At 43.9% G+C, this 26,921-nt stretch overlaps 1 protein-coding gene across 6 annotated transcripts in view; it reads right to left on the reverse strand.

The window, feature by feature from the left end:
• LOC126470690 (spermatogenesis-associated protein 6) overlaps positions 1-26,921 on the reverse strand; it is a 186,689-nt gene that overhangs the window by 63,074 nt on the left and 96,694 nt on the right. For all 6 annotated transcript variants that reach the window (XM_050098700.1, XM_050098715.1, XM_050098708.1 and 3 more), the window contains exon 5: positions 5,191-5,423. In XM_050098700.1, the coding sequence (XP_049954657.1) occupies positions 5,191-5,423 (233 nt within the window). The remainder of the gene's footprint in view (positions 1-5,190; positions 5,424-26,921) is intronic.

Genomic DNA, 26,921 nt, shown 5'->3' on the forward strand with positions numbered 1-26,921 from the left:
CTAGCAATCAGACTCAACCAAACACCCAATGTTGAACCCTGCCTGACTCAGTTCACTCCTCCATCCAACTGTGATTCACCCCCACTGCCCTCCAAATCATCCCCTGTTACCTTCCCCAAATTTCTTAAGCTCAAACTTTATCTTAGTATCATTCCTCAAATCCCTCAAATTGCAAACTAACCTTACATCTGTAGAAATAACAGCATTCCACCATCTAAAAACTTATAACAACCATACAATCCTACCTGCGGACAACGGCTCAATTACTGTTGTTTCGAACCACAAGAATTACATGGCAGAAGGACAATGTCAGTTGTCAGATAAATCCACCTACAAACATTGCCACAATGACCCCATTCCAGATTTCAGCAGGATCTGCAGTCACTCCTCAATTCCTTAGACCCATCCCAGAAGCTCTCCCCAGAGTCCATATCTCTGTTCACCACTACTGCTCCCAGCACTCCTACCTTCTACATACTTCCTGAAGTCCATAAACCCAACCATCCAGGATGCCCCATTGTCACAGGCTACTGTGCCCCCACTGAGAGAATCTCAGTTCTCATAGACCAACACCTTCAACCTCTTACCCGAAACCTACCCTCCTAGATGAAAGATATCAACCATTTCCTCTACCGACTCTCCACAGTTCCTGTCCCTTTACCACAAAGTGTCCTGCTTGTCATTATTGATGCCACTTCTTTTAACACTAACATCCCTAATGCCCATGGCCTTACTGCTACTGAACACTACCTTTCCCAATGCCCAACAGATTCCAAACCAACAACCTCCTTCCTAGTGGCCATGACCAACTATAGCCTCACCCTCAATTACTTCTCCTTTGAATGCATTACCTACAAAAAAAATTTGGGTTACCGCTGTGGGTGCCCACATGACACCAATCTATGCCAATCTACTATTCATAGGCCATCTAGAGGAATCCTTCCTAAACACCCAAAATCTAAACCCCTCACCTGGTTCAGATTCATTGATGACATTGTCACGATCTGGATTGAGGGTGACCCTATCTGCATTCCTCTAGAACCTCAACAGCTTCTCCCCCATTTGCTTCCCCTCGTCCTGCTCAACCCAACAAGCCACTTTCCTAGATGTTGACCTCCACCTCAAAGATGGATGCATCAGTATCTCCATCCATATCAAACATACTAACCACCAGCAATACCTCCACTTTGACAGCTGCCACCCTTCCCATAACAAGAAGTCCCTTCCATACAACCTAGCTACCAGTGGTCATCGCATCTCCAGTGATGAGTGGTCCCTCTCAAAATATACTGAGGGTATCACTGAAGCCTTCACAGACTGTAATTATCCACCCAGCCTTGTGCAAAAACAAATCTCCCATGCCTTAGCTTTCCAGTTTCCCACCACCTCTCAAAGTCTCACCGTCTGACCACAGAGGGACATTCCTCTAGTAACTCAGTACTACCCAGAACTGGAGCAACTGAATTACATTCTCTGACAGGATTTTGATTACCTCTCATCGTGCCCTGAAATGAGATATTCCTGCCCACTATCCTTCGCACCCCTCCCACAGTGGTGTTCCGTCATCCACTGAACCTACATGATATGCTCATTAATCCCTACAAAACCCTTGCTCCCAATCTCTTACCTCATGGCTTATGTCTTCATGTCCCTGTAATAAATATATATGCAAGAACTGTCCCATACATCCTCCCACTACCACCTACTCCAGTCCAATCACAAACTTCACCTATCCCATCAAAAGCGTATGAGAAACCAGTCATGTGATCTACAAGCTAAGCTGCATTCACTGTGCTGCATTCTATGTGGGAATGACAACCAACAAGCTGTCTGTCCACATGAATTGCCACCGACAAACTGTGGCCATGAAACAAATGGACCACCATGTTGCTGAGCCTACCGCCCAACATGACACCCTCATTTCAATGACTGCTTCACAGCCTGTGCCTTATGGATCATTCCCACCAACAGCAGCTTTTCTGAATTGCATAGGTGTTAACTTTCCCTGCAATATATTCTATGTTCCCCTAACCCTGTGGGCCTCAACCACTGTTAGTCATTGTCCTCACCCATCTAGTCCCTTCCCTGTTCCCATTCCTGCACTACACAGCCCTCTCCACCATCGCACCCAATCTTTTTACTCCTCATTTTCCACTACCCCTCCCCCCAGCCTCTCCTCTGTCTAACCTCCTGGCTGCATATAGCTGTCCATCCTCTCTCCACCTCGTCCCTATGTGCTTCCCAGACCAGTTCACTGTACCCCACCCGTACCCTACTATCCCTGAGGACCTCCCCACCCCAGCCTCCTCCTTACCCCCACCCAGCCTCAACTCCCATCATGCACTGTTGCTGCTGCTTGCAAAGTGGCTTCAGTTGCCAGTAGTCATGTGTGTGTGTATGTTTTGTTTGCGAACGTGCATGTGTGTGTGTGTGTGTGTGTGTGTGTGTGTGTGTGTGTGTGTGTGTGTGTGTGTGTGTGTGTGTCATCTATTTTTGACGAAGGCCTTGCTGGCTGAAAGCTTATTTGTGACAGTCTTTTTGTTGTGCCTATCTCCAACTCAGCATCTCTGATATATGGTGAGTAGCAACTTCCTTTTCACAATATTGGTACATTCCATCCTGCATTTTCCACTGTTTGACTTCTTCCAGTTCAAGTTTTCATCATTATGTACACTAAAAAATTTGGAACATTTGCCCTATTTACTGAGTTCTGCCCATGTGTTACATCAGTTGTTCGCAGAACTACATTTTCTGTACAGAACTGAATGTAGTACTTCTTTTTCAAAATTTAGGAAGTGTCCACTTTCATGGAATGACTTAATAATTCTTTCAAAAATATCATTTACCAACTTTTCTGTTTCTTTCTCTCTAATGGGATTTTTTTACAACACTAGTATCATCTGCAAAATGTTGCAGTTGTGCTTGTTGAATGTTAAGTGGATGGTCATTCACATATATATAAGGAATAGGAGTGGTCCAAAAACTGAATCCTGTGAGACTCCCTTTGTGCTTTTCCTCAGTCACTAAAATTTTCTATCTTTTTGACATTGGCTTAATTATCAGCACAACCTTTTGCATTCTGATACAAACCAGCTGTGCATACAGCCATAAATTCCTTAAAGCTTGGGGTTTTTCTGAGAGAGTAACATGATATATAGAATCAAACATCTTAGAAACATCACAAAAAATACCAACTGGAAATGTATTATTATTTAATGCTTGTACTATTAGATGAGTGAATGTATAACTAGCATTCTCAGTCCTGCAACTGCTCTGGAATCCAAACTGTGATATGCTAAGTAAATTGTTTCCACTCAAGTATGTGACTACTCTTGCATACATTACTCTTCCTAACATTTTGGAAAAAGATGTCAGTAAGGAAATTTCACAATAATTGTTGAAGTCTGTCTAATAATTGATGAAGTCTGTCTTGTGATCATTCTCATGATGTGGTTTAACAATGCGTATTTTAACCTATCTGGAAAGATTCCCTGTGCCAGTGATGTATTGCATATACCACTAAAGACATTACTTAGTAAGTTGGAACAACTTTTCAGAATTCTGTTTGAAGTTCCATCAATTCTACATGACCCTTTGATTTTTTCAAATAACTGCATTAATTTCAGTGAAGGATGTTGCTATGGAATCTTGTACACTGACTGGCTGTCTAGTCTACCATCAGACCATATTCCACACAGTTTCCATCTTATTATCTGCTGTATTTATTTCTGTCAGGACATGCACACGTCTGACATTTTAATCACTTTCCTTCAAAATACTATAGTTTTTTGTAGCATGCAAGTAATGTCAGATCTTGACTTGCATCTTCTGGGTGACCTTTTCTTTGCCTAGAACAATAGTGCATGGAAAAATATCCAAATCAAGTAGTTTGGATGACATTTATATGTATTGAGGATGAATTGTGTGTAAGGTAAAAGCTTCAGAGTGAAGTGTTTTTACCAGATCCACGATATGGTAGGATCAACTTAATTTGCTATCAATACCCCAGTAGAGGCAACTTGCTGTGTTTCTTATCCACTACATCTTATGTTTAAGTCCTCTTGTTCTTTCTATGTCACATGAAGTTATACATGTTGGAGAGAGTGCATTACAGCTAAAAAAGTTGAGGATATCATTAAACACACAGGTAGCAAATGTTTCCAGGTTTTTCCCTGGTAGCCTATCCACTAGGAGAGAAGTATCAGAAGAAAGATGGTGAACTTGCTCACTGTATAGAGTATGAGGTCATTTATAAATAGAAGAAACAGCAAAGAACCTATAGTTAAGTCAGGAGCCTGTCTCAACCAATAAATTAACACGATTTTGTAAATGTCTCTATGGCAATGCCCCAGTATTGTCACACCTCTGTAGACTGCTACTCTTTTCACCTACAGCCGTTAACACTTCATAGACAAAAGCTGACAACAGTGCTGCGAGTTGTCAGGGATCTTCTTATGCAATCTTGACTAAAGCACTGAGTCTTGTGGCACTCCAGTGGTGACTGTGCCCCACTTAGAAGAAGCTATAACTCCATTACCATCAGTAATTGTTACCCTCTGCTTCCTATCTGTTACACGAGACTTAATCCACGTCCCTGTTATTCCAATTAACCCATAATGCAAGCCTTGAAAATAAATAGCTTCCTTGAAATTATTCTATTCATTTATAATGATATTGACTATAACATGATCGTTTGTTGCAAACAAAGTCATTAAAACATACAGATTCACGTAACCAAGAAATTATTTTTATTGGATAATGAATTTTTTAATTTTTAAGACCAATAACTAGAATTAAAACAACAACCAACGTTCTATTTTTCACTATATTTTCTTCTGTTCAAAATTCAAATGGTTAAAGATGTAATCAGACAATCTAATTTACAAAAATTGTTTATCTTCTTTAAATTAGGTGATGAAGCAATTTTTGTAGTTATGAAAGTTAGTCAAAAATTAATTCTTCACAGGGGTGGAGGAGATGATTATAGAAAAGAATTTAAAGCTGTGTCACAGGTGGAAGAGATTCAACATCCACACCAAACTCTCAACTGGAAGAACATTTCAAAATCAATGTAAAAAGAAGCTTACATAACGCTGGGGGGAAAAAAATAAAAAACACACACTGTTATATTTGACTCAGCAAGTTAACTTAAATAATGATGTACATAAAATACTTGTTAAAAGTACAAACCTCCCACGTTTCGAAGGGGTGTTCAAAAAGCTGTCATATGTATTTACAGTGGTGTCAAGATTTCTGATTGAAAAAGGGCTATGTCTTCTACTTTTCTCATGCTGAGATTGTGATAGCGTGTAACTGCAGTTTGCTCCTTTTTTCTCATGAATAAGTCTGGTATGGCATACCTTCCGTTGTCTCTTTATTGCATCTCGGATACTGGGCACAACATACCTTTCCAGTTCATATTTCTGTTAAAAAAAAAAAAAGAATTTTTATAAATACTCTAATGCAGCAAATAAACAACCCTAAGTACAAGACTGAAAAGAACTAATGCTGATATTGGTATTTATATAAACATATTGTAATCTACAGAAAGTTCTGGTCTAGAATTGAGAATACAAATTATTTAGGAATAAAGGAGATGACTCACAGAAAGGCAGAAGTGCTGCATCGCTGATAAGTATACCTATAAAAGGTAGAGAGGTAGGCTACCTTTTTGAATGCACTACCTTTTTCAAGCTCGTGGGAAAAACATCCTCAAAACACACACACACACACACACACACACACACACACACACACACACACACACCTGTCTCACTACGTTGTGCTCAGCCGACTGCCAACTCTTACCTAGTCCATGATGAGTGTACTGGAGAGGGGTGAGGTGGGATATGTGTGTGTGTGTGTGTGGGGGGGGGGGGGGTAGTGATGGAAAGAGACAGAAGGCAAGGAGGGGATTGAAGGAAGCATCTAACAGCTCGTGGGAGAGTAGGGAGCCGTCTGTGGGCTAGTTAGAGTTGCAGGTAGAGGGAGCAGGTGGCAGACGGCTGGGCAAGCGATTTCATACACACACACACACACACACACACATGCTCTATTGGGGTGGGGGGACAAAGAAGTACCTTAGGTTTAGGCCAGGAAGGTTATGGGAGTGAAGGGTGTGCTGTAGAGATATCACCAATCTGCCCAGCTCTGAAAAGCTGGTGGTGTTGGGGAGCATCCAGAAGGCATGGGTTGTGAAGCAGCCATTGAAATCTTGCATTTTGTGCCATTGCGTGGTCTAACTCATTTCTGGCAACAGTTTAGCAGTAGCCATTCATTACAGTTGACAGCTGATTGGTCATCATACCCATGTTAAATGCTGTGTAATGGTTGCAGCAGTGCTGGTACCTAACATAGCTGATTACGCAAGTGGCCCAGTCTTTGATGGGGTGGGATAAGACTGTGACGGGACTGGAGTAGGTGGTGCTGGATAGTGGATTGGGCAGGTCTTGCATCTGGGCCTTCCACAGGAGTATGATCTTTGTGTCAGGGGATTGGGGGTCAGAGATAATCAAAGCCCTGATGAAGGAAATGGTTCAGTTGTTCAGTCTAGGGTGATATTGGGTGACGGGGGGGGGGGGGGGGGGGGGGGGGGGAGGGGGGGGGCACTTTTTGTGATTGGTTCTTGGGATGGATGTGAGATGTGAGGATCAGGTTTATGTGAGGGTATGACATGGGAAATCTGTTTTTCAATTAGGTCTGGAGAGTACTGTCTGTCTGCAATGGCCTTTGTGAGGTCTTCTCCATACTGGACAAGAGAGCTCTCATCACTGAAAATGCATCTAGCATGGGTGGCCAGGATGTGTGGGATGGATTTTTTGGTGTGGAAGGGGTGGCAGGTGTCAAAGAGCAGGTACTGTTGGTGATTGGAGGGTTTGATGAAAACCAAGGTGTGGCTGGAGACATTTGAGAGAAGAAGATTGACATCTAGGATGGTGGCATGATGGGTCGAGGAGGATCAGGTGAAGTGGTTGGAAGAGAAGGTGTTGAGGTTGTGGAGGAATGAGGATAAGGTGTTTTGGTTTTGGATCCACATTATAAAGATAATATCAATAAACCTAAACCAGACCAGGGGTTTGGTGTTTTAGGGAGCTAGAAATGTTTCCTCTAAGTGGCCCATAAAGAGGTTAGCATAGCAGAGTGCCATTCAGGTGCCCTTGGTTGTGCTATGAATTTGTTTGTATACGTTCCCTTCAAATGTGATGTAGTTACGGGTTAGCATGTAGTTGGTTAGATGTACAAGGATGAAGAGGTGGGTTTGCAATCTGCAGGGCACTGGGAGAGGCAGTGTTCAATCAGGGCAAGGCCATGGGAATGAGGAATGTTGGCATATAGGGAGGTTGCATCAACAGTAATGAGTAGGGATCCAGAAGGTAAGGGTGTGGGGATTGTGGAGCCTTGGTGGAGGAAGTGGTTGGTATTTTTTATGTGGGAGCCTAGGTTTTGGACAATTGATTGGAGATGTTGATCAACAAGGGCCGAGATTCTTTCGGTCGGGGAACTGCAACCAACCACAATGGGGAATCCAGAACTTTTAGGTTTGTACATTTTGTGGAGCATTTAGAGGGTGGGTGTGCGGGCTGTTGTAGTGTGCAGGGAGATGGATTCAGGGGAGAGGTTCTGGGAACAGCTTAAGGATTTCAGCAGGGATTGGATGTTATGTTTGACTTCTGGGATGGGGTCACTTTGGTAGAACTTGTAGATGGCAATGTCGAACATCTGGCGGAGGCCCTGTGCCAGGTAGTCACTCCAATTCATCACAACAGTGGTGGAACCTTTGTCTGCCTGGAGGATGATCAAGTCAGGACCCATTTTTAGGTTGTGTAGGGCAGCCCTTTCTTCTGTTGAACGATTTGCTGTTTTTAGTGGAGAGATCTGGGGAAGGATGGGGAGGACAGGTTAGAAGTTAGGAATTCTTGGAAAGTGACAAGGGGATGGTTGGGCGGGAGTATGGGAGGGTCACAGTTGGATGGTGGTGTGAACTGGGATAGGCAGGATTCGATGTTGGAATGGTATTGGATTTCGTTGGATTGGTGGTGCCAAAGAAGTGTTTCCACTGTAGGGAGCAGGAGAAATGACCTTCATCTTTTCAGATTCTTCCAGTGCTTTTCCCTCACAAACCTGATTCTACAAAAACATGTCTCCATGCACAAGCACCCTGAACCATCTCCATTTCCTCCACAAAATACTGTCACTATGCAGTCCCCACTACCTACACCTCATTACACAAATTGAAATCCTGACATTACAACATCTAGAAGAACGTTTGAAACACCACCTCCACATTTAGTTATCCAGCCTGCCGACATCCAACTCCTGACTTTGGACACCACTATGCAACCCCCATCCTACACACCTAAAATGGTCCTGACTTGGGCACCCTCCCATCAGACAAATGTTCCACCATTGTTGTGATGAACCAGAGTGACTACCTAACAGAGGGCTTCCGCCGTCTGCTCGACAGCTACACCTACAAGCTCTGCCAAAGTGAACCCGTCTCAGAAGTCAAACATAACATCCAATCCCCGCTGAAATCCTTAGGAGTATCCCAGAACCTCATGCCTGAATACATCTCCCTACTCACTGCAACAAAAGCCTGCACACCCACTTTCAACATGCTCCCCAAGAATACACAAACCTAACAGTCCTGGACACCCCATTGTGGTTGGTTGCAGTACCCCCACTGACAGAATCTTGGCCATTGAGGATCTACATCTCCAAACAATTGTCCAAAACCTAGCTTCCCTCATTAAAGGTATCACCCACTTCCTGCACTGGCTCTCCACCATCCCCACACCCTTAACTCTCAGTTCCCTACTCATCACTGTTGAAGCAACCTCCCTATACACCAACACCCATCATGCCCATGGTCTTGCCGTGATATAGGTGTTCGTTCTTTCTGCCCGCTATATGAGATTGGAATAATAGAGAATTGTGAAGGTGGTTCGATGAACCCTCTGCCAAGCACTTCAATGTGATTTGCAGAATATCCATGTAGATGTAGATGTGGAACAATGCCTCTCACAATGCCCTGCAGATTGCAAACCCACCACTTCATTTCTTGTACATCTAACCAACTACATCCTAACCCATAACTACTTCCCTTTTGAAGGGAAGGTATTCAAACAAATTTGTGGCACAGCCATGAGCATCTGCATGGCATCCTCCTATGCCATCTCCCCATGGGCCACCTAGACGAAACATTCCTACCTTCCCAAAACCACAAACCTCTGGTCTGGTTACGTTTATTGGTGACATCATTATAATCTAGACTAAAGGCCAGAACACCTTATCCTCATTCCTCCAAAACCTCAACACCTTCCCTACCATCCACTTCACATGATCCCCCTCCACCCTTCATGCCACCTTCCTATATGTTGATCTCCTGCTCTAAGATGGCTCCATCCCCATCATGGTCCACATCAAACCTACAAATCAGACACAGTACTTGCTCTTTGACAGCTGCCACCCCTTCCACACCAAAAAATCCCTCCCACATAGCCCGGCCAATGGTGCTAGAGGCATCTGCAGTGATGAGAACTTTCTCGCCCATTATGCTGAAGGCCTCACAAAGTCAATTGCAGACAGGTAGTTCCTGCCAGACCTAATTCACAAACAGATTTCCCATGTCACATTCTCATACACACCTGATCCTCACAGTCATCCCAAGAACCAGCCACAAAGAAGGGTCCCCCTTGTCACTCAATACCACCCTGGACAAGAACAACTGAACCAAGTCCTTCATCAGGGCTTTGACTATCTATCATCATACCCCAAAATTAAGAACATCCTACCCAAGATACTTTTAACACCTCCCAAAATGGTGTTCCACTACCCATCCAACCTCCTCAACATCCTAGTCCACCCCCAGTTCCCTGCCACAAGGCTTGTACCCCTATGAAAGATCCAGATGCAAGACCTGCCCAATCCACCAACTACGCACCACCTACTCCAGCCCCTTCACAGTCTTATCCTACCCCATCAGAGACTGGGCCACCTGTGAAAATAGCCATATTACATAACAGGCCTGCTGCAACTACTGCACATTATTTAAAATTGGTATGACAACCAACCAGCTGTCAACTAAAATGAATGGCCACTGACAAACTATTGCCAACAATAAGATGCACCACCTAGTAGCACAAAATTTAGCAGAGCACAACATGCAAGGCTGAAATGGCTGCTTCACATTCCTACCTTCCAAAAACCCCAAACCTCTGGTCTGGTTTAGGCTTATCGGTGACATTATTATTATCTAGACCACATGGGTTCTCACCAACACCACTAGCTTTTGTGAGCTTGGAAGATGGGAGCTATCCTTACAGCACATTCATCACTCCCGTAACTTTCCTGCCCTAAACCTAAAGTAACTCGCTGCCGCCCACCCCCCAAAAGTATATATATAAAGATTCTGTGACTTAGCAAATGAGAAAGCGCTGGTAGATAGCCACAATAAAAAAACACACAAACACACACACAAATTTCAAGCTTTTGCAACCCAAGGTTGCTTCATCAGGAAAGAGGGAAAGACAAAAGGATGTGGGTTTTAAGGGAGAGGGTAAGGAGTCATTCCAATCCCGGGAGCGGAAAGACTTACATTAGGGGGAAGAAAGGACAGGTATACACTCGCACGCACACACACACACACACACACACACACACACACACACACACACACATATCCATCCGTAAATATACAGACACAGGCAGACATATGTAAAGGCAAAGAGGTTGGGCAGAGATGTCAGTCAAGGCGGAAGTACAGAGGCAAAGATGTTGTTGAATGACAAGTGATGTACAAGGGGTGGCAACTTGAAATTAGTGGAGGTTGAGGCCTGGTGGGCAACGGGAAGAGAGACTATATTGAAGGGCAAGTTCCCATCTCCAGAGTTCCGATAAGCTGGTGTCATTGGGAAGTATCCAGATAACCCAGACGGTGTAACACTGTGCCAAGATGTGCTGGCCATGCACCAAGGCATGTTTAGCCACAGGGTGATCGTCATTACCAACAAATACTGTCTGCCTGTGTCCGTTCATGCGAATGGACCGTTTGTTGCTGGTCATTCCCATATAGAAGGCTTCACAGTGTAGGCATGTCAGCTGGTAAATTATGTGGGTGCTTTCACACGTGGCTCTGCCTTTGATCGTGTACACCTTCCGGATTACAGGACTGGAGTAAGTGGTGCTGGGAGGATGCATGGGACAGGTTTTACACCAGGGGTGGTTACAAGGGTAAGGGCCGGAGGGTAGGTGGTGGTGGGAGGATGCATGGGACAGGTTTTACACTGAGGGTGGTTACAAGGGTAGGAGCCAGAGGGTAGGGAAGGTGGTTTGGGGATTTCATAGGGATGAACCAAGAGGTTACGAAGGTTAGGTGGACGGCGGAAAGACACTCTTGGTGGAGTGGGGAGGATTTCATGAAGGATGGATCTCATTTCAGGGCAGGATTTGAGCAAGTCGTATCCCTGCTGGAGAGCCACATTCAGAGTCTGATCCAGTCCCGAAAAGTATCCTGTTACAAGTGGGGCACTTTTGGGGTTCTTCTGTGGGAGGTTCTGGGTTTGAGGGGATAAGGAAGTGGCTCTGGTTATTTGCTTCTGTACCAGGTCGGGAGGGTAGTTTCGGGATGCGAAAGCTGTTTTCAGGTTATTGGTGTAATGGTTCAGGGATTCAGGACTGGAGCAGATTCGTTTGTCACGAAGACCCAAGCTGCAGGGAAGGGACCGTTTGATATGGAGTGGGTGGCAGCTGTCATAATGGAGGTACTGTTGCTTGTTGGTGGGTTTGATGTGGACAGATGTGTGAAGCTGGCTATTGGACAGATGGAGGTCAACGTCGATGAAGGTGGCATGGGATTTGGAGTAGGACCAGCTGAATCTGATGGAACCACAGGAGTTGAGGTTGGAGAGGAAATTCTGGAGTTATTCTTCACTGTGAGTCCAGATCATGAAGATGTCATCAATAAATCTGTACTAAACTTTTGGTTGGCAGGCCTGGGTAACCAAGAAGGCTTCCTCTAACCCCGACCCATAAATAGGTTGGCGTATGAGGGCGCCATCCTGGTACCCGAGGCTGTTCCCTGGGTTTTAAGGGAGAGGGTAAGGAGCCATTCCAATCCCGGGAGCGGAAAGACTTACCTTAGGGGGAAAAAAGGACAGGTATACACACACACACACACACACACACACACACACACACACACACACACACACACACACACACACACACACACACACACATATATATATCCATCCGCACATACACAGACACAAGCAGACATTTGTAAAGGCCTTTTTTGGTGAACTAGAAAGCAACTGGAGATCTGGTGTGAAAAAAGGCGAAAAAGTGTTGGTTAGAGCTGGGCTATGTTGATCCTGTGGTGAACTTGTGTAGGTAGACAACGATGTGGATAAAGTTTAGGTGGTTGTGTTGCCGTCAAAACGCGTTAAAGGGTGGAGAAATTCGGGAAAATTTCGAAAAAACTACGTGTAAATGTATTAAAAGGAGTGGTTTTGTGGTGGCAGATTATGAAAATGAGGCTAACAATTGTCTGACGAAGAAATAATGACGTTAAAACCTGTGGGAAGCGGCTAAAAATGATCAGTGATGTGAGAAAAACGGGAATGGAAATAAAGCAAAAGTTATTAGAACTAGCCGAAATGGTTGTTTAATAGGTGAAAGGAATTGTTTGTGAAATAGAAACAGTGGATTTTATAGCAGCGGTAGTGTTGAAAGAGGAAAAAAAATTTTTTTTTTTTTTTTTGGTTATGGTTTGGAAGTGGGTTACGTATTATTACGTATTACGTATTATTGAGTATATATCGGCGGGATAAAATTGTATAGTAGATTACGGTAAAAGGGAGAAGGTGAATACAAAGTGAAACTACTGGCAAAAACAGAAAGAGAAAATAAGACGACAGAAAAGATTTCGAAATGCAACAGTGACAATAACAAACGTAATTGTTGGGTTCAAATTAATGATATGAATATAATAGAGGGAACCATTCCACGTGGGAAAAATATATCTAAAAACAAAGATGATGAGACTTACCAAACAAAAGTGCTGGCAGGTCGATAGACACACAAACAAACACAAACATACACACAAAATTCAAGCTTTCGCAACAAACGATTGCTTCATCAGGAAAGAGGGAAGGAGAGGGAAAGACGAAAGGATGTGGGTTTTAAGGGAGAGGGTAAGGAGTCATTCCAATCCCGGGAGTGGAAAGACTTACCTTAGGGGGAAAAAAGGACAGGTATTTGTAAAGGCTGTGTGTGTGTGTATGTGTGTGTGTGTGTGTGACTTTTTTTGTACATGTTTTTCCAACAAGCTTGAAAAAGGCAGTGCATTTCAAAAGCTAGCCAAGCTCTGTACCTTTTGTTTGTGTACCTATCAATGATGCAGTGATTCTGCCTTTTTGTGAGTCATCTCTTTTATTCCTAAATAATTTATATACATATTGACTATCAGCTACTATTTGCATGCTACTTATTCTTGTAATATCCTGAGGGAGTAGTGCAGAGTGAATGAAGCAAGTTTCATTCATTATGATATGGCCATGGCAAGCAGAAGATTCCATAAGCAAGAGAAATTAGTCTTATGCCGCGATGCCGCGCAAAAAAAAAAAAAAAAAAAAAAAAAAAAAAAAAAAAAAAAAAAAAAAAAAAAAAAAAAAAAACTGAACACCTTCCGAGTTAAAAATGACAAGTAGCAATAATGGAAAAGTTAAGTATTCTGAGTAATTGAAGGTGAAACTGCCTCTTTAAAGAGGAGTGCAGATTGGTACACATGGTGAGCTGGGAACTGCTTCATTACTAATTTATATATAAAAAAATACTGTAAATATGGCACAATAAACAATACAAAAGTACTCTGGCTATTATTATTCTACAGCAGCACTAATGAAGTATTTGGGGAATATGACACTGACCTGAAGTCTTTCAATCTATGTTGGTTTAAGGAATTGGGGAGATGAAGAAAATGTGTACAAGTTGTAAAACTGAGAACACTTCTTCACAATCTGACTGCACTTTGCAAAAAATTCCTAAAAACAATAAAAAGGAAACAAATATATGAAATAAAACATATTATGGGAAAAAGGACTAGATTCATAATCAGACTGCGTTGTGATGATGGTTACAGGTAGCGCAATTCGTGGCAGCAAGTGACTTATTGATAAGTTATACATCAGCAAACAATAAGCTCTCTCAGATGGTAGGCACCAACTGTACATAATTTTCTCATTGTCTTACTCCAGAAGCACACTGCTGGATATTGTTCCTCTAAATTTGATGATAATTTTCATGCCAAACATTTAACAAAATTTTGTATATATGAATCACACTCAGTTATCTCACTTCAAATTTTTGTTATGATTTTAACTGAAGTATGGCCATAAAAATTGCATTTTCCAGTTACTTAAGACAAAAGGTTTTGTGGAAAACCACATCCCTATGCAAAATCATGTAACAAGTCAACTGCATTTTATGAATAACTAAATTAAATTTCCCTATATACCAGACAGTTCATTTGCATCTGCAAAAAGACTGATTTTAACTTATTTTCACCCAAGAAATCATGCCAGGAACAGTTTTTGCAAAGAAAGGCAAATTATTTGTTTTTGTGCCATGACAATTTGTAGGATGCAGGTAATAAATCTTTAATTTACACATTTTTACTGACTAAATATAAATCACTGAAAAATTGTCAGTAGATCTTATATAACTTGCTGCAATGATCAAATAACCACACAAACACACTATATCAAAATATCCTATTTTACCAGTTCATAATCAGACCAATTTTATGGAAAATGTGGACAAGGAAAGCAGCTTGAGAAGAAGCTAGCAGTCAAAATACTTTGCTTCAAATGTCACATGAGTAAAATCATGTTTACTTGTTGTGTGTTTTGGCAGACATATTAAAATATACAGGGTGCCCAAGAAGCCCCTAAATATTTCTGGAAGAATGCTAACTTTTGTCTCTGTATTGCAGGTAATCTGAAAGATGCTGACCAGAGAGCAATGAATCAGTGTTGTAAGTTGGATGTTCATCGACAGCATTTTGCTGAAGTTCGTCAAACGTTCCGTTACTGTAGAGAAGCCCTAATGCGAACAACCATTAGAGGTTTGGTCAATGTATTTCAGTGAAATGGAAATGTTATTGACGGGAAGTGTTCTGGATGGCCATTGGTGGTGCAAGAAACTGTCGAGCCCATTGGAAAAGCTATCGAGCAGAGTCCAAAAGCATTGACACATCACCTCAGCTGGGAATGTATTATCATAAAATCAACTGTGTGGCATACCTTTTATTTTGTTCTGAAGAAAAAGGCTTACTTCATCCAGGTGTTCCATCATCTTGAACCTGAGGACTATGCGGCACACTTGGCCATGTGTCACAAATTAATTGAGGCAAATAAACGATGAATATTTGTTGGCACCTTCCATATCTGAATCTTTCCAACCACCACAATAGCAAAATATTAGTTTTTTTGAACAACTCCACACAGCATGGAATTGGACCATGACACTTCAAAGGTAAATGGGTAACTGAGCCTCACTCAACAGCAGCTTTATGGCATCAACATCATATCTGAACAGGTTTGAGGAATCCCACAGCCCAAACTGTTTTCGAACAACATTCTGGTTCGGTAGTGTTTCAGGAGGACAGCACCCCACCACACTTTCTGCACATTGCGTATAATTATCTCAACAAATTGTTCCCTGGACGCTAGATTGGACGAAGCTCACCACAGATCTGGGCAGCACGCTACTTGTCTAATGCCCTGGACTTCTTTGCACAGGGTCACATAGCAAGTGAGGTGTACATGGAGAGGATTAGGGATTTGCATGAACGCATTTTAGCAATGTTGGAGCATGTTTTTGGGTACACCAAGGAGAGATGTTGGATAGCAGGGATTTTGTTGAGCTATGGTGCCTTCTTCCACATTACATTCAAATTTTTTCACACTGTAAACATTTCCTTAGAATTAAAGTCCTCTCTCCCAGAAATGTTTAGGGACGTCGTGGGCATCCTGTATGTCACTCTGTTACGAAATATTAAATGTGTTATTTAGCGAATAAATGAGTGAAACTAAAACATTCTGCAATATTTTGCTGTGTTGCTAGGTAAAGACAAAATTCTATATGAGGAAGAGCTCAACACAGTGGGATCATGGCATCTCTTACAACCAGAAGCAAGTGGACAGTAAATTTCCCAATAACCTTAAGATACAGTATACCTCAATATTTTAGGTAACTGGAAAAATAGTGTCTTTTCAGCTACCTGTACATGTTTTTATTATCAACAACTATTTCTTAAATAAGTCTTCAAAAGTAGCAAATGGAAGCAACATCTTTCTTTTGATATATATTAACATTCTTTCTTTCATGGTAGTATCAATGGAAAACAATACGTGTAAGACAGTGTCTATCTTATATGAAACTTCCTGGCAGATTAAAACTGTGTGCTGGACCGAGACTCAAACTTGGGACCTTTGCCTTTCGCGGGCAAGTGCCCTACCCTCTGAGCTACCCAAGCACGACTCGTGCCCCGTCCCCACAGCTCCTTCCACCAGAACCTAGTCTCCTACCTTCCAAAACTTTTACAGAAGCTCTCCTGCAAACCTTGCAGGACTAGCACTCCTGAAAGAAAGGATATTGTGGAGACATGGCTTAGCCATAGCCTCAGGGATGTTTCCAGAACGAGATTTTCAATCTGCAGCGGAGTGTGCGCTGATATGAAACTTCCTAGCAGATTAAAACTGGAAGGTAGGAGACGAGGTACTGGCGGAAGCAGAGCTGTGTGGACAGGGCGTGAGTCGTGCTTGGTTAGAACTTGCCCACGAAAGGCAAAGGTCCATAGTTTGAGTCTTGGTCCGGCACACAGTTTTAATCTGCCAGGAAGTTTCATATCAGCGCACATTCCGCTGCAGAGTGAAAATCTCATTTTGGAGTGTCTAGCTTCTTCATCTGTCCACTGTCTAGACTGTGACTATGCTAAAACACAAGATGCTGTGTGCTAAAACACAAGATGCTGTGTCATCAGGGTTTATATGCATACGAGAGAAAAAAATTCCCTGATTGCTCAGTTAAAAATACACTTTCTTCCAGGTGAAAAAACATTTTTTTTCATGTTAAGTGACAGTATATATTCCCTTGGAACTGTGAAACTAATCAATCCTTTGAATGGTTAAGATTTTATACATGGGCATAGAACTTACCGGCACTTTAGAAAATGAAACTCAGGGAAAAAACACATTTTGGAAAGATCTTTGATGTGCAGAAACGTGTACACTGCACATTTTTGTATTACAAAAGTATTAATTTGAATTCCACCAAACACTGCATGTTACTTTGTGAAGCATTGAAATCGAGATTGTGATGCACTTTTCTAAGCCAGCCATAGCTCAATTGCTCATGTCACGTGATCTCATCAGCCAATGACAGCGGATACTCAGAGCATAGGACACATGATGCAGTCAGCCAATCAGAATTCCCAAGTTGATGGATTTCCTGTCAGATTTGACGGAATTTCACATTGCGTGACGGGTAAAATGTAATTTTGATGTTTGACCGTTTTTTTGACGGGTGTTATTAAAACTGGGCCTTTTTTGGACGGATATTTTTTTTTTGTTTCATTTAATTAAAAAAAAAATTCTTTTATAAAACTATAACGAAAGCAAATCTTTGTGCACCTGCAAGACAGTGCCATGGATGTATTACACTAAACTCTAAGTTTCACTCAGAGTGTTGCAAAAACGGGCAGGCTGTATTTCTGATTTGTTCATTCAAATTAAATATATAACCAAAACTGAACTGAAATTAACTCCTTAGATATCATTCCTGTTGAGCAATGTAGTCGGGTGATGCTGAGGGAATTAGATTAGGAAATGAGGCACTTAAAGTAGTAAAGGAGTTTTGCTATTTGGGGAGCAAAATAACTGATGATGATCGAAGTAGAGAGGATATAAAATGTAGGCTGGCAATGGCAAGGAAAGCGTTTCTGAAGAAGAGAAATTTGTTAACATCCAGTATTGATTTAAGTGTCAGGAAGTCATTTCTGAAAGTATTCGTATGGAGTGTAGCCATGTATGGAAGTGAAACATGGACGATAAATAGTTTGGACAAGAAGAGAATAGAAGCTTTCGAAATGTGGTGCTACAGAAGAATGCTGAAGATTAGATGGGTAGATCACATAACTAATGAGGAAGTATTGAACAGGATTGGGGAGAAGAGAAGTTTGTGGCACAACTTGACCAGAAGAAGGGATCGGTTGGTAGGACATGTTCTGAGGCATCAAGGGATCACCAATTTAGTATTAGAGGGCAACGTGGAGGGTAAAAATCGTAGAGGGAGACCAAGAGATGAATACACTAAGCAGATTCAGAAGGATGTAGGTTGCAGTAGGTACTGGGAGATGAAAAAGCTTGCACAGGATAGAGTAACATGGAGAGCTGCATCAAACCAGTCTCAGGACTGAAGACCACAACAACAACAGAGCAATGTACAAACCTATTTTTAAGCTAACAGTATCAGACATCTCTGATGACTGGCAAATTCAGCAAAGCAAACATAATGCAGAGGCAAATCGCTCTAATTTCTGTTGTAAGCAAAGACACAGTAGTAAGAAGGGTCCCATACTCACGAACTGAGCATGAGGAGCACAAGCAGGAATCCTGAAACGCCATCCTGGGAATGGTCCAGGTGGAGGTGGTTTGCCATTGCCCTCCTCCGACCTGTTACGAAGTGTTGAGGGTGTTTTTGTACATAGGGGATGACTGTGATGAGTGCTGGTACTGTGTGGTGTTTTGTTTGTGTTTTTATGGATGAGGACGGAGAGCTTGCAACTCGGTGCTGGCACATAGCTTAATTTTTTCTTGAAAACCATCAAGGGGGCCACTGAGCTTAACATACTCACCCGACGGACGAATCACCATCAACAGTGTCACATGTCCTATCTTCATGAGAGATTGTGGAGAGGTTTGGAATTTAATTCAGGAATTTGGCGTAAAAACTGGCGATTGGGAAGTTTAAACTACCATCTCTCCTCCCCTGGTCGGCCAAATACTGGCAGCGAAAGTATCATCTACTACCAGGATTCGAACTGGCTTTAAATACATGATACGTGCCTCTAGCACCAGCAGCACACTAACAAAAATATGCTTCCCTCCTTGCTCCATGAGTTAATGCTGCAAATTCTGGATAGAGAGACATTAGTGTACGGTACTTCTTGCGAATTGTAACTTGGCATTTGTTGAGTGGGGTTTGTGGGCAGAGGGGATAGTGGATGTGGATAAACTGTGCTGCGTGGAGTTGGTTGGTTGGTTGGTATTGGGGTTTGATGGGGGCTAAACATCGAGGTCATCAGTCCCCAGTTCCAAACAGACATACTTGTAAAAGGCCTATACAGTAAAAGTGTAACATCTGCACCCAGAGGGAGGGAACACCAAGGGGAACAGAGCTAAAATGGACACCGCAGTAACACAAAAAAAAGGGACACTTAAAAGGATCAGAGCAAATAGTTGACTAGAGTAAAACAGACTACAGTGGTTGATGGATCAGGTAAAAGGTCAACCTCTCAACTACAAATGAAGAACCTCCAGCTGGAAAGAGTTGATAGAGGTACCAACACAACTTGTTACCATAAAAGACACTATTTTGGTATCCACGTCACAATTAAAAGTCGCTGGAGTGGGTGTAACCTGAGAAATCATGCGAGAGCACCCACACTAGAGCGAGTGATAAAACCCAGCTGCACGGATAAAACATAAAACTGAGTCAGCTATAGAGGCATCGTCACCTACAATTAAAGGAAGTGCAGCTGGTAAATTAAAGGACTGCCACAAAGGGGCTAAAAGGGGGCAGTCCATCAGAAGATGGACCACTGTCAGCCCTGCATCACAGTGACACTTGGGCGGGTTCTCACGACGAAGGAGATAGCTGTGGATCAACCGTGTCGGTCCAATTCGGAGATGACAGAGAACAACTGAGTCCCGCGTGCCCCTCAAGGATGAGTTCCATACGGCCGTGGATGACTCGACCATGCGGAGCTTATTTGGCGTGTTCAAGACAGACCATTCAGAGCTCCAGACATCGCGGACCTTGCGATGTAGGGCTGACTGGCGGTCTCTTTCCACGAGACCAAGCTCCAGGGGTGACAAAGTGGTGGCCTGCTTGGCCAATTGATCAACACGTTCATTTCCTGGAATGCCGATGTGACCCGGGGTCCACACAAACGTCACTGAACGATGAACGACCACACTCAGCGAGAGCAAAAACAGCATCTTGAATACCGCGCACCAAAGGGTCCCGAGATAAACACTGGTTGAGTGCTTGCAATCCACTCAGGGAGTCACTGCATATGACAAATGACTTCCCAGGGCAGGAGGAAAGCTGAGTGAATGCACAATAAAGAGCAACCGGCTTCGCAGTGAAAACACTGCTCCCACAAGGCAGGGAATGCTGCTCAACGTAGTCGTCATGGATGAAAGCAAACCCAGTGCATCCATCGACCACAAAACCATCGGTGTAGACTACATCTGCGTCGCAAAACGAGGCAAGAAGAGCCAGGAACTGTTGACGAAGACTGGCAGGTGGAATGGAGGACTTGGAGTTGCAGGACAAATCCAAGCAAAGCCGCAAGTGAGGGAAGGACCAAGAAGGGGTAGAAGAAGAGGGCCAGAAGGGTGGAGGAAGGGGAAAGGACTCAAGTGACGACAGAAGGGAACGAACGCGAACTGCGATTGGGAGACCCGACCTAGGCTGCTGTCGTGGGGAGGGGAGTGCAGAAGATGGAAAAAGGAGTCTGCGGTTTGGGTAGTTGGGCGAGGCATGGACGCAGGTGATGTATGACACAAGCAGCTGTTGTTGGTGGGATCGTAGGGGAGGGATTCCAGCTTCTACAAGAAGGCTAGTCACCGAACTAGTGCGGAAGGCACCTGTCGCCAGTCTGATGCCACAATGGAGAATCGGGTTGAGGATCTGCAATATTGAAGGTGCTGCTGAGTCATACACCATGCTCCCGTAGTCGAGACGGGACTGGACTAAGGCCTTATAGAGCTGTAGGAGGGTTGTTCATGCAGCCCCCAAATGGTATGGCTGAGGCAGCGAAGGATGTTGAGGTGCTGCCAGCACCATTGTTTAAGCTCGCGAAGATGAGGTGTACAAGTGAGCTGAGCAACAAACAGCATGCCAAGGAAGCAATGTGTGTCCTCAATATGAAGGAGTTCATTGGCAAGGTAGAGCTCTGGATGGAGGTGGACTGTGCGATGACGACAGAAATGCATCACTCGGGTCTTGGAGGCTGAGAACTGAAAACCATGGTTGGACGCCCAAAAATGTGCCTTACGGATAGCTCCCTGCAGCTGCCGTTCAGTGACACTGATGCTTGGGGAACTGTAATAAAGACAAAAGTCATCGGCATATAGAGAGGAATAGACCGATGAGCCCATCGCAGCCGCAAGACCATTAATCACCACCAAAAAGAGGGGAACACTGAGAACCGAGCCCTGTGGGACGTTCTCCTTAATATGAGCAGAGGTAAAATATGTGCCAACTCGAACCTGAAAGGAGTGATTGGAGAGGAAATTCTGTAGAAAAATTGGAAGTGGAACCCGTAAGCCCCATTTGAGCAGCGTAGCAAGGATATGATGGTGCCAGGTGGTATCGTACGCCTTCCAAAGATCAAAGAAAACAGCAACTAGATGTTCTCGCCGAGTAAAAGCTGTACGAATAGCCGACTCTAGTGAGACTAAATTGTCGATCGCTGAGCGGCCCTGACAGAAGCCCCCCTGTTGCTGGGCTAGGAGGCCCCAAGCTTTGAGGATCCACATGAGCCGCCGACTCACCATCCGTTCCAGGAGTTTGCACATAATGTTGGTAAGGCTGATAGGGCGATAGCTATCAACCACCAGCGGATCTGCACTAGGTTTCAGCACTGGGATGGTAACGCTATCCTGCCAACGAGTTGGGAAAACACCCTCCGTCCAGATGCGGTTAAACAGGGTGAGTAATTGACCCTGACAGTGCACCGAGAAATGGCGAAGAAACTGGTTGTGGATTCGGTCTGGACCTGGAGAGGTATCAGGGCAAGCTGTAAGGGCACTTTAAAACTCCCATTCACTAAACGGGGCATTGTATCGTTACCAATGGTGCATGCAAAACGACAACTGCGTACGCTCAGCCTGCTCTTTAATGGCGTGGAATTCTGCACTGTAACCTGTCGCGGAAATATGAGCGAAATACTCTGCCAGATGTTCGGCGATGGCGATTGGGTCAGTACAAACTGCACCCCGAAGAGAAAGGCAAGGGACAGACGCATGAGGGCGAAAGCCAAAAATGCACTGAACTTGCAACCACACCTGAGATGGGGAGGTGCGAGAACCTATGGTTCCCGGCAGTCCTGTTTGCTCCACCGGATTAACCGCCGAGCCCACGCTCGTGGCCAACTAAAGGCAACCAGATTCTCTAGGGAAGGATGACGCCGGTGTTGTTACAGAGCTCGCAGACGGTCCTGGATAGCTTCTGCAATCTCTGGTGTCCACCAAGGGACTGACTTACTCCTTAGGGTACTTGAAGAGCAGGGAACAGTTGCCTCGGCAGCAGAAACAATGGCCATAGTGACCTCGTCCACTGCCAAATCAATGTTACCAGGAAGCGGAGCAATGGCCATAGTAGCTGAGGTGTAGGCTGCCGAATCAGCTCCACGAAGAGACCATCGTGGCAGCTGGCCACAGGGTTGGGATGGAAGAAGAGAAACCAGGATAGGAAAGTGGTCGCTACCACAGAGGTCGTCGTGGACCCTCCAACTGAGGTATGGAAGAAGAACTGGGCTACTAAGATGGCCGAGTATGTGCCACGAGTAAAGCTAAAATATGTGGGAGCACCAATGTTAAGGAGGCAAATGTTCTGCTGTGCCAAGAGAGCCTCAACGTTCCTACCCTGCCATGAGATCTGGGCCCCACCCCATAAAGGGTGGTGGGCATTAAAGTCCCCCAAAAGGAGGTATGGCAGGGGGAGCTGGGCAAACAAGGCAGCTAGGTCAGCAAGAGGGACAACCTCATCAGGGGAAGGTAGAGGGAACAGATGGTAAGCTCCATTCCTGCCCGGATTCTAACAGCCACAGCCTCGAGAGCCGTGTGAAGTGGCACTGGGGCACTAGGAACAGTGGCAAGAATATAAACACAGACACCACCAGACACCCTGTCATATTCTACGCGGTTCTTATAGTAACCCTGGTAGCCATAGAGGGAGGGGGTCCGCCGAACAGGAAACCAGGTTTCCTGTAGGGCCAGAGAAGTGGCAGTGAAGCGGCACAAAAGCTGTTTCAACTCAGCAAGGCGGTGGAAAAAACTACGGCAATTCCATTGAAGAATAATGGTATCCGACTGTGAAGACATGAAAGAACCAGGGGGGGGGGGGGGGGGGTTAGGTTACGCCTTAGAAGCACTCGTCACCACCGATTGCGAAGTAGCCTGATCAACTTCCAAAGGAGCTGCAGGTCGAACAACATCTAGCTCCTGAAGGGACGCTAGATGCTCCACATCATCTTCAGGTGCAGTGGTGAACTCCTTTTCTGTCTCTATGTCCTTCTCCTTTTGCTTTTTCTTCTTTTTGGTAGGGTCCTGTTTGTCCTTTGGTTTATCAGGCTGGGTGGGCTTTTCCGACCCAGTCTCATGGACCGAGGAAGACCTGGAAGCCCGGCGGCCCTCAGGTGGTTGCTTTTTCAGCCACTGGCTGACATCTGGAGGGGCAGTAACTGTGAAAGGGAGGGCCCTTCCGCGCGAGGGGAGCCGGAGGAGGCGGGCACTTCTCCAGCGCAGAGGTGGGGACTGAAGTCCCCAAAGAAGGAGGGTTTGTTACTTCCGATGTTGATAACAGGGAAGCAACGGAAGAGGGTGTTCCCCTGACTACCTGGTGGGCACGAATAGACTGCCGGGCTTGAGGGCCCACAAAAAGCGGCTGGGCTTGGGGGCTCGTCGCCAGGGATGGCGACATCAAAGCTGCTGCAGAAAACTTTGATGAAATGCGCACTGGGTGAAGTCGGTCATACTTGTGTTTAGCCTCTGTGTAAGTGAGCCTGTCCTAGGTCTTATACTCCATAATCTTTTTGATAAACCGTGCAGTCTGACAAGCAAGGTGAATGTTTCTGTACACAGTTGACACAAACACGGGGCGGCGAACACAGGACGTTGGGGTGGGAGACACGTCCACAATCCCAACAGGTAGGGTTGGGCATCGCCAAGATGAAGGCGCCAGTGGCGACCATACTATCTTTAGGTCCCCTGAAGACACATCGTACAAAGTGGACACTGCGGCATTACAGATTTGCACCAAGCTCATTGTCAGACTGCAACAACAGGTCACGATGAAAAATAAGTCCCTGAACCATATTGAGGCTCTTATGAGGCGTAATCGAGACTGCAACATCACCGAGCTTGTCACAAGCAAGCAATGCCTGTGACTGTGCTGGGGATGCTGTCTGTATGAGGACTGTTCCAGACCTCATTTTAGACAGGCCCTCAACTTCTCCAAACTTGTCCTCTAAATTTTCCACAAAAAACTGAGGCTCTGTGGTCAGAAATGAGTCCCCATCTGTTCGGCTGCAAACCAGAAATCGAGGAGAATAAGTCTCACCAGGTAATTTAGACCACCGTTCCTCCCCTGGTGTGGACAGGGAAGGGAACGATTGGGGGTCATACTGTAAAGCATTGAACTTTCCTTTCTTAGAGACTCTTGCTTGCACACTATTCGTATTTCATGGTGGTCCCACGAGCAGCAAGGGGAAGGACTGTTCACCCAAACAGAACCCCACTTGAGGGGAAACAAACTCCACCTCCATGTATTGTAAGCACCTAGTTCAAGCAACAGAAACCTGTGTTTTGAACTTCCATGATAACCGGCTTTCTTTGCTGAAATGGAGTAGAAGGTAGCCCCCCTGACGAGCCAGAAAGGGCAACACCACTCATTTTTGTAAAAATCACAATGAATATAGCGCAACAAAAGACAGATGGCTCAGTTCTGCAACAAAGAAGGCAACAATTCAGTCAACATCGGCTAATGGTTTGTTGCGCTGTTGGCAACAAACATCTGCAAATCACTAGGACACAAATTCTCCTGGCTCCTTCTGGCTGGTACCGATCACAACTTGGGAGCTGCGTACGAGGTTACAGACTACAGTGTTGTAGTGAGTTATTATGTAACAACTAGGGTCTGGTGCTCTTTTTGTTGTTTTTACGTCTCACTGAACATGTCTGAAAAGAATGTCAAGCGGTATGTACGGCATTTTAGAACAGAGTGATTAAGTGATAAACAAAGGATTGGTTGTTAGAGGTGCCTGGAGAACCTAGTAGTGTGTGGTGTAAATGGTGTCAATGCAACCTGAATGTGTACTTGTTAGATTAACTTCTCCATGGAAAAAGCAAGAAACATTTAAAAGCAGCTGAACCTTTTTCATCTTCATGACATTCAACACAGCAATTTCAGTCTATCAAACATATGTACGAATGTGTAGCTGATGAAGCTGCTCTGACATTGTTTGTCGTTAATCTTTCATATCTAACCAAGAATTTTTTTCAAAGTGCTGACCATGCATCTCTTTTACAGCTACATCGTACGAAGAGCAGTGGTTTGATCAGGAAAGTTCTCTTCCATTGCTTTAAATCAGAGCTACAGAATGATGCTGGCAATGGATATTTCAGTCTTTTTGTAGATGAAGCTACACAGATTTCTGTCACGAAATTATTGACTGTGTGCATTGTATATTTTTCAAAAGAATAAAGCAGAGATATTTCCACCTTTTTTTAGGAATTGTTGAACTAGAACAGGGGAATGCTGGATGTATTGTTACTGCAGTAAGGTCGTTACTTTCAGATTATGGTCTAGACATTAAACAAATGAGAGGAGTTGGTATGGATAATGCCTCAGTAATGGTGGGTATTACCAGAAACTGAAATGTGGGGTCCCTAATCTTGTATTGATCCCCTGTGTTTGCCATTCAGTTCAATTAGCAGTGTTCTCTGCTGCCCAAATGCTACCAAGGAATCTTGAGTTCTTAATTTGTGAAACTTATTCTCGCTTTTCTAAATCTTCTTCTCGACAAGTAATGTATAGGGAATTTATTAAAGCACTAATGATGGAGCTGAATCCCTTAAATTAATCCACCAATCAGATGCAAGGTGGCTATTGATCGAAGTTGCTGTTAATCACATTTTTAAGTCAGTGGCTTGACCTACAGACACATTTTGAAATATCCAGACATCAGCCAAAGTGCTACACAGCTGAACTCAGTGTGTACTCTGATGACATCAATAAGCTTTATCTTCTGTTTCTTAAACCAATTCTAGGAGAATGTTACAAGGTCAATAAATCATTCCAATCAAGTAGAGCAGACCGTTTAAAGCTTCTCATTATAGGTCTTACAAGGCGGATTTGCTAACAGTAGATGTTACAAAATACAAATCCCCTAATATTTATCTTGGCCATGAAGTAGAAGTTTCATTGGTAAATATGATGCAACAACATAAAATTAATGCAGAAAGCGAAAAACTTTTCCACAGTAGATGCGAAAATTGTCTGCTTTCCTTAGCAGAGGAACTCCAGAGGCGACTGCCAAATAATGTCAAGGTTTTGCAAAAAGTGAGCCTAATTGCTCCAGAACAGTGTTTGAGGGTGGTGAAAGAAGGTATAGTACTGCTAGCCCAGAAATTTCAATTACCTGACAGAGAAATAACAAAATTGATAATCAGTGGTCAAAATTAACTGCTGTTCAATGGAAAAATGACAACAATACAGTAGAAATTTGGCAATAGATCTCATCATATAAAGACATTACTTCCCAAAATCCGTCTACAGAGCTCTCAGATTATGCAGTGATGCTTTTGGTGCTACCTTCATCAAATCCTGAGATCGAAAGAGCAGTT

This window comes from Schistocerca serialis, chromosome 1 (genome assembly GCF_023864345.2).
Source record: "Schistocerca serialis cubense isolate TAMUIC-IGC-003099 chromosome 1, iqSchSeri2.2, whole genome shotgun sequence".
Lineage (NCBI taxonomy): Eukaryota > Metazoa > Arthropoda > Insecta > Orthoptera > Acrididae > Schistocerca > Schistocerca serialis.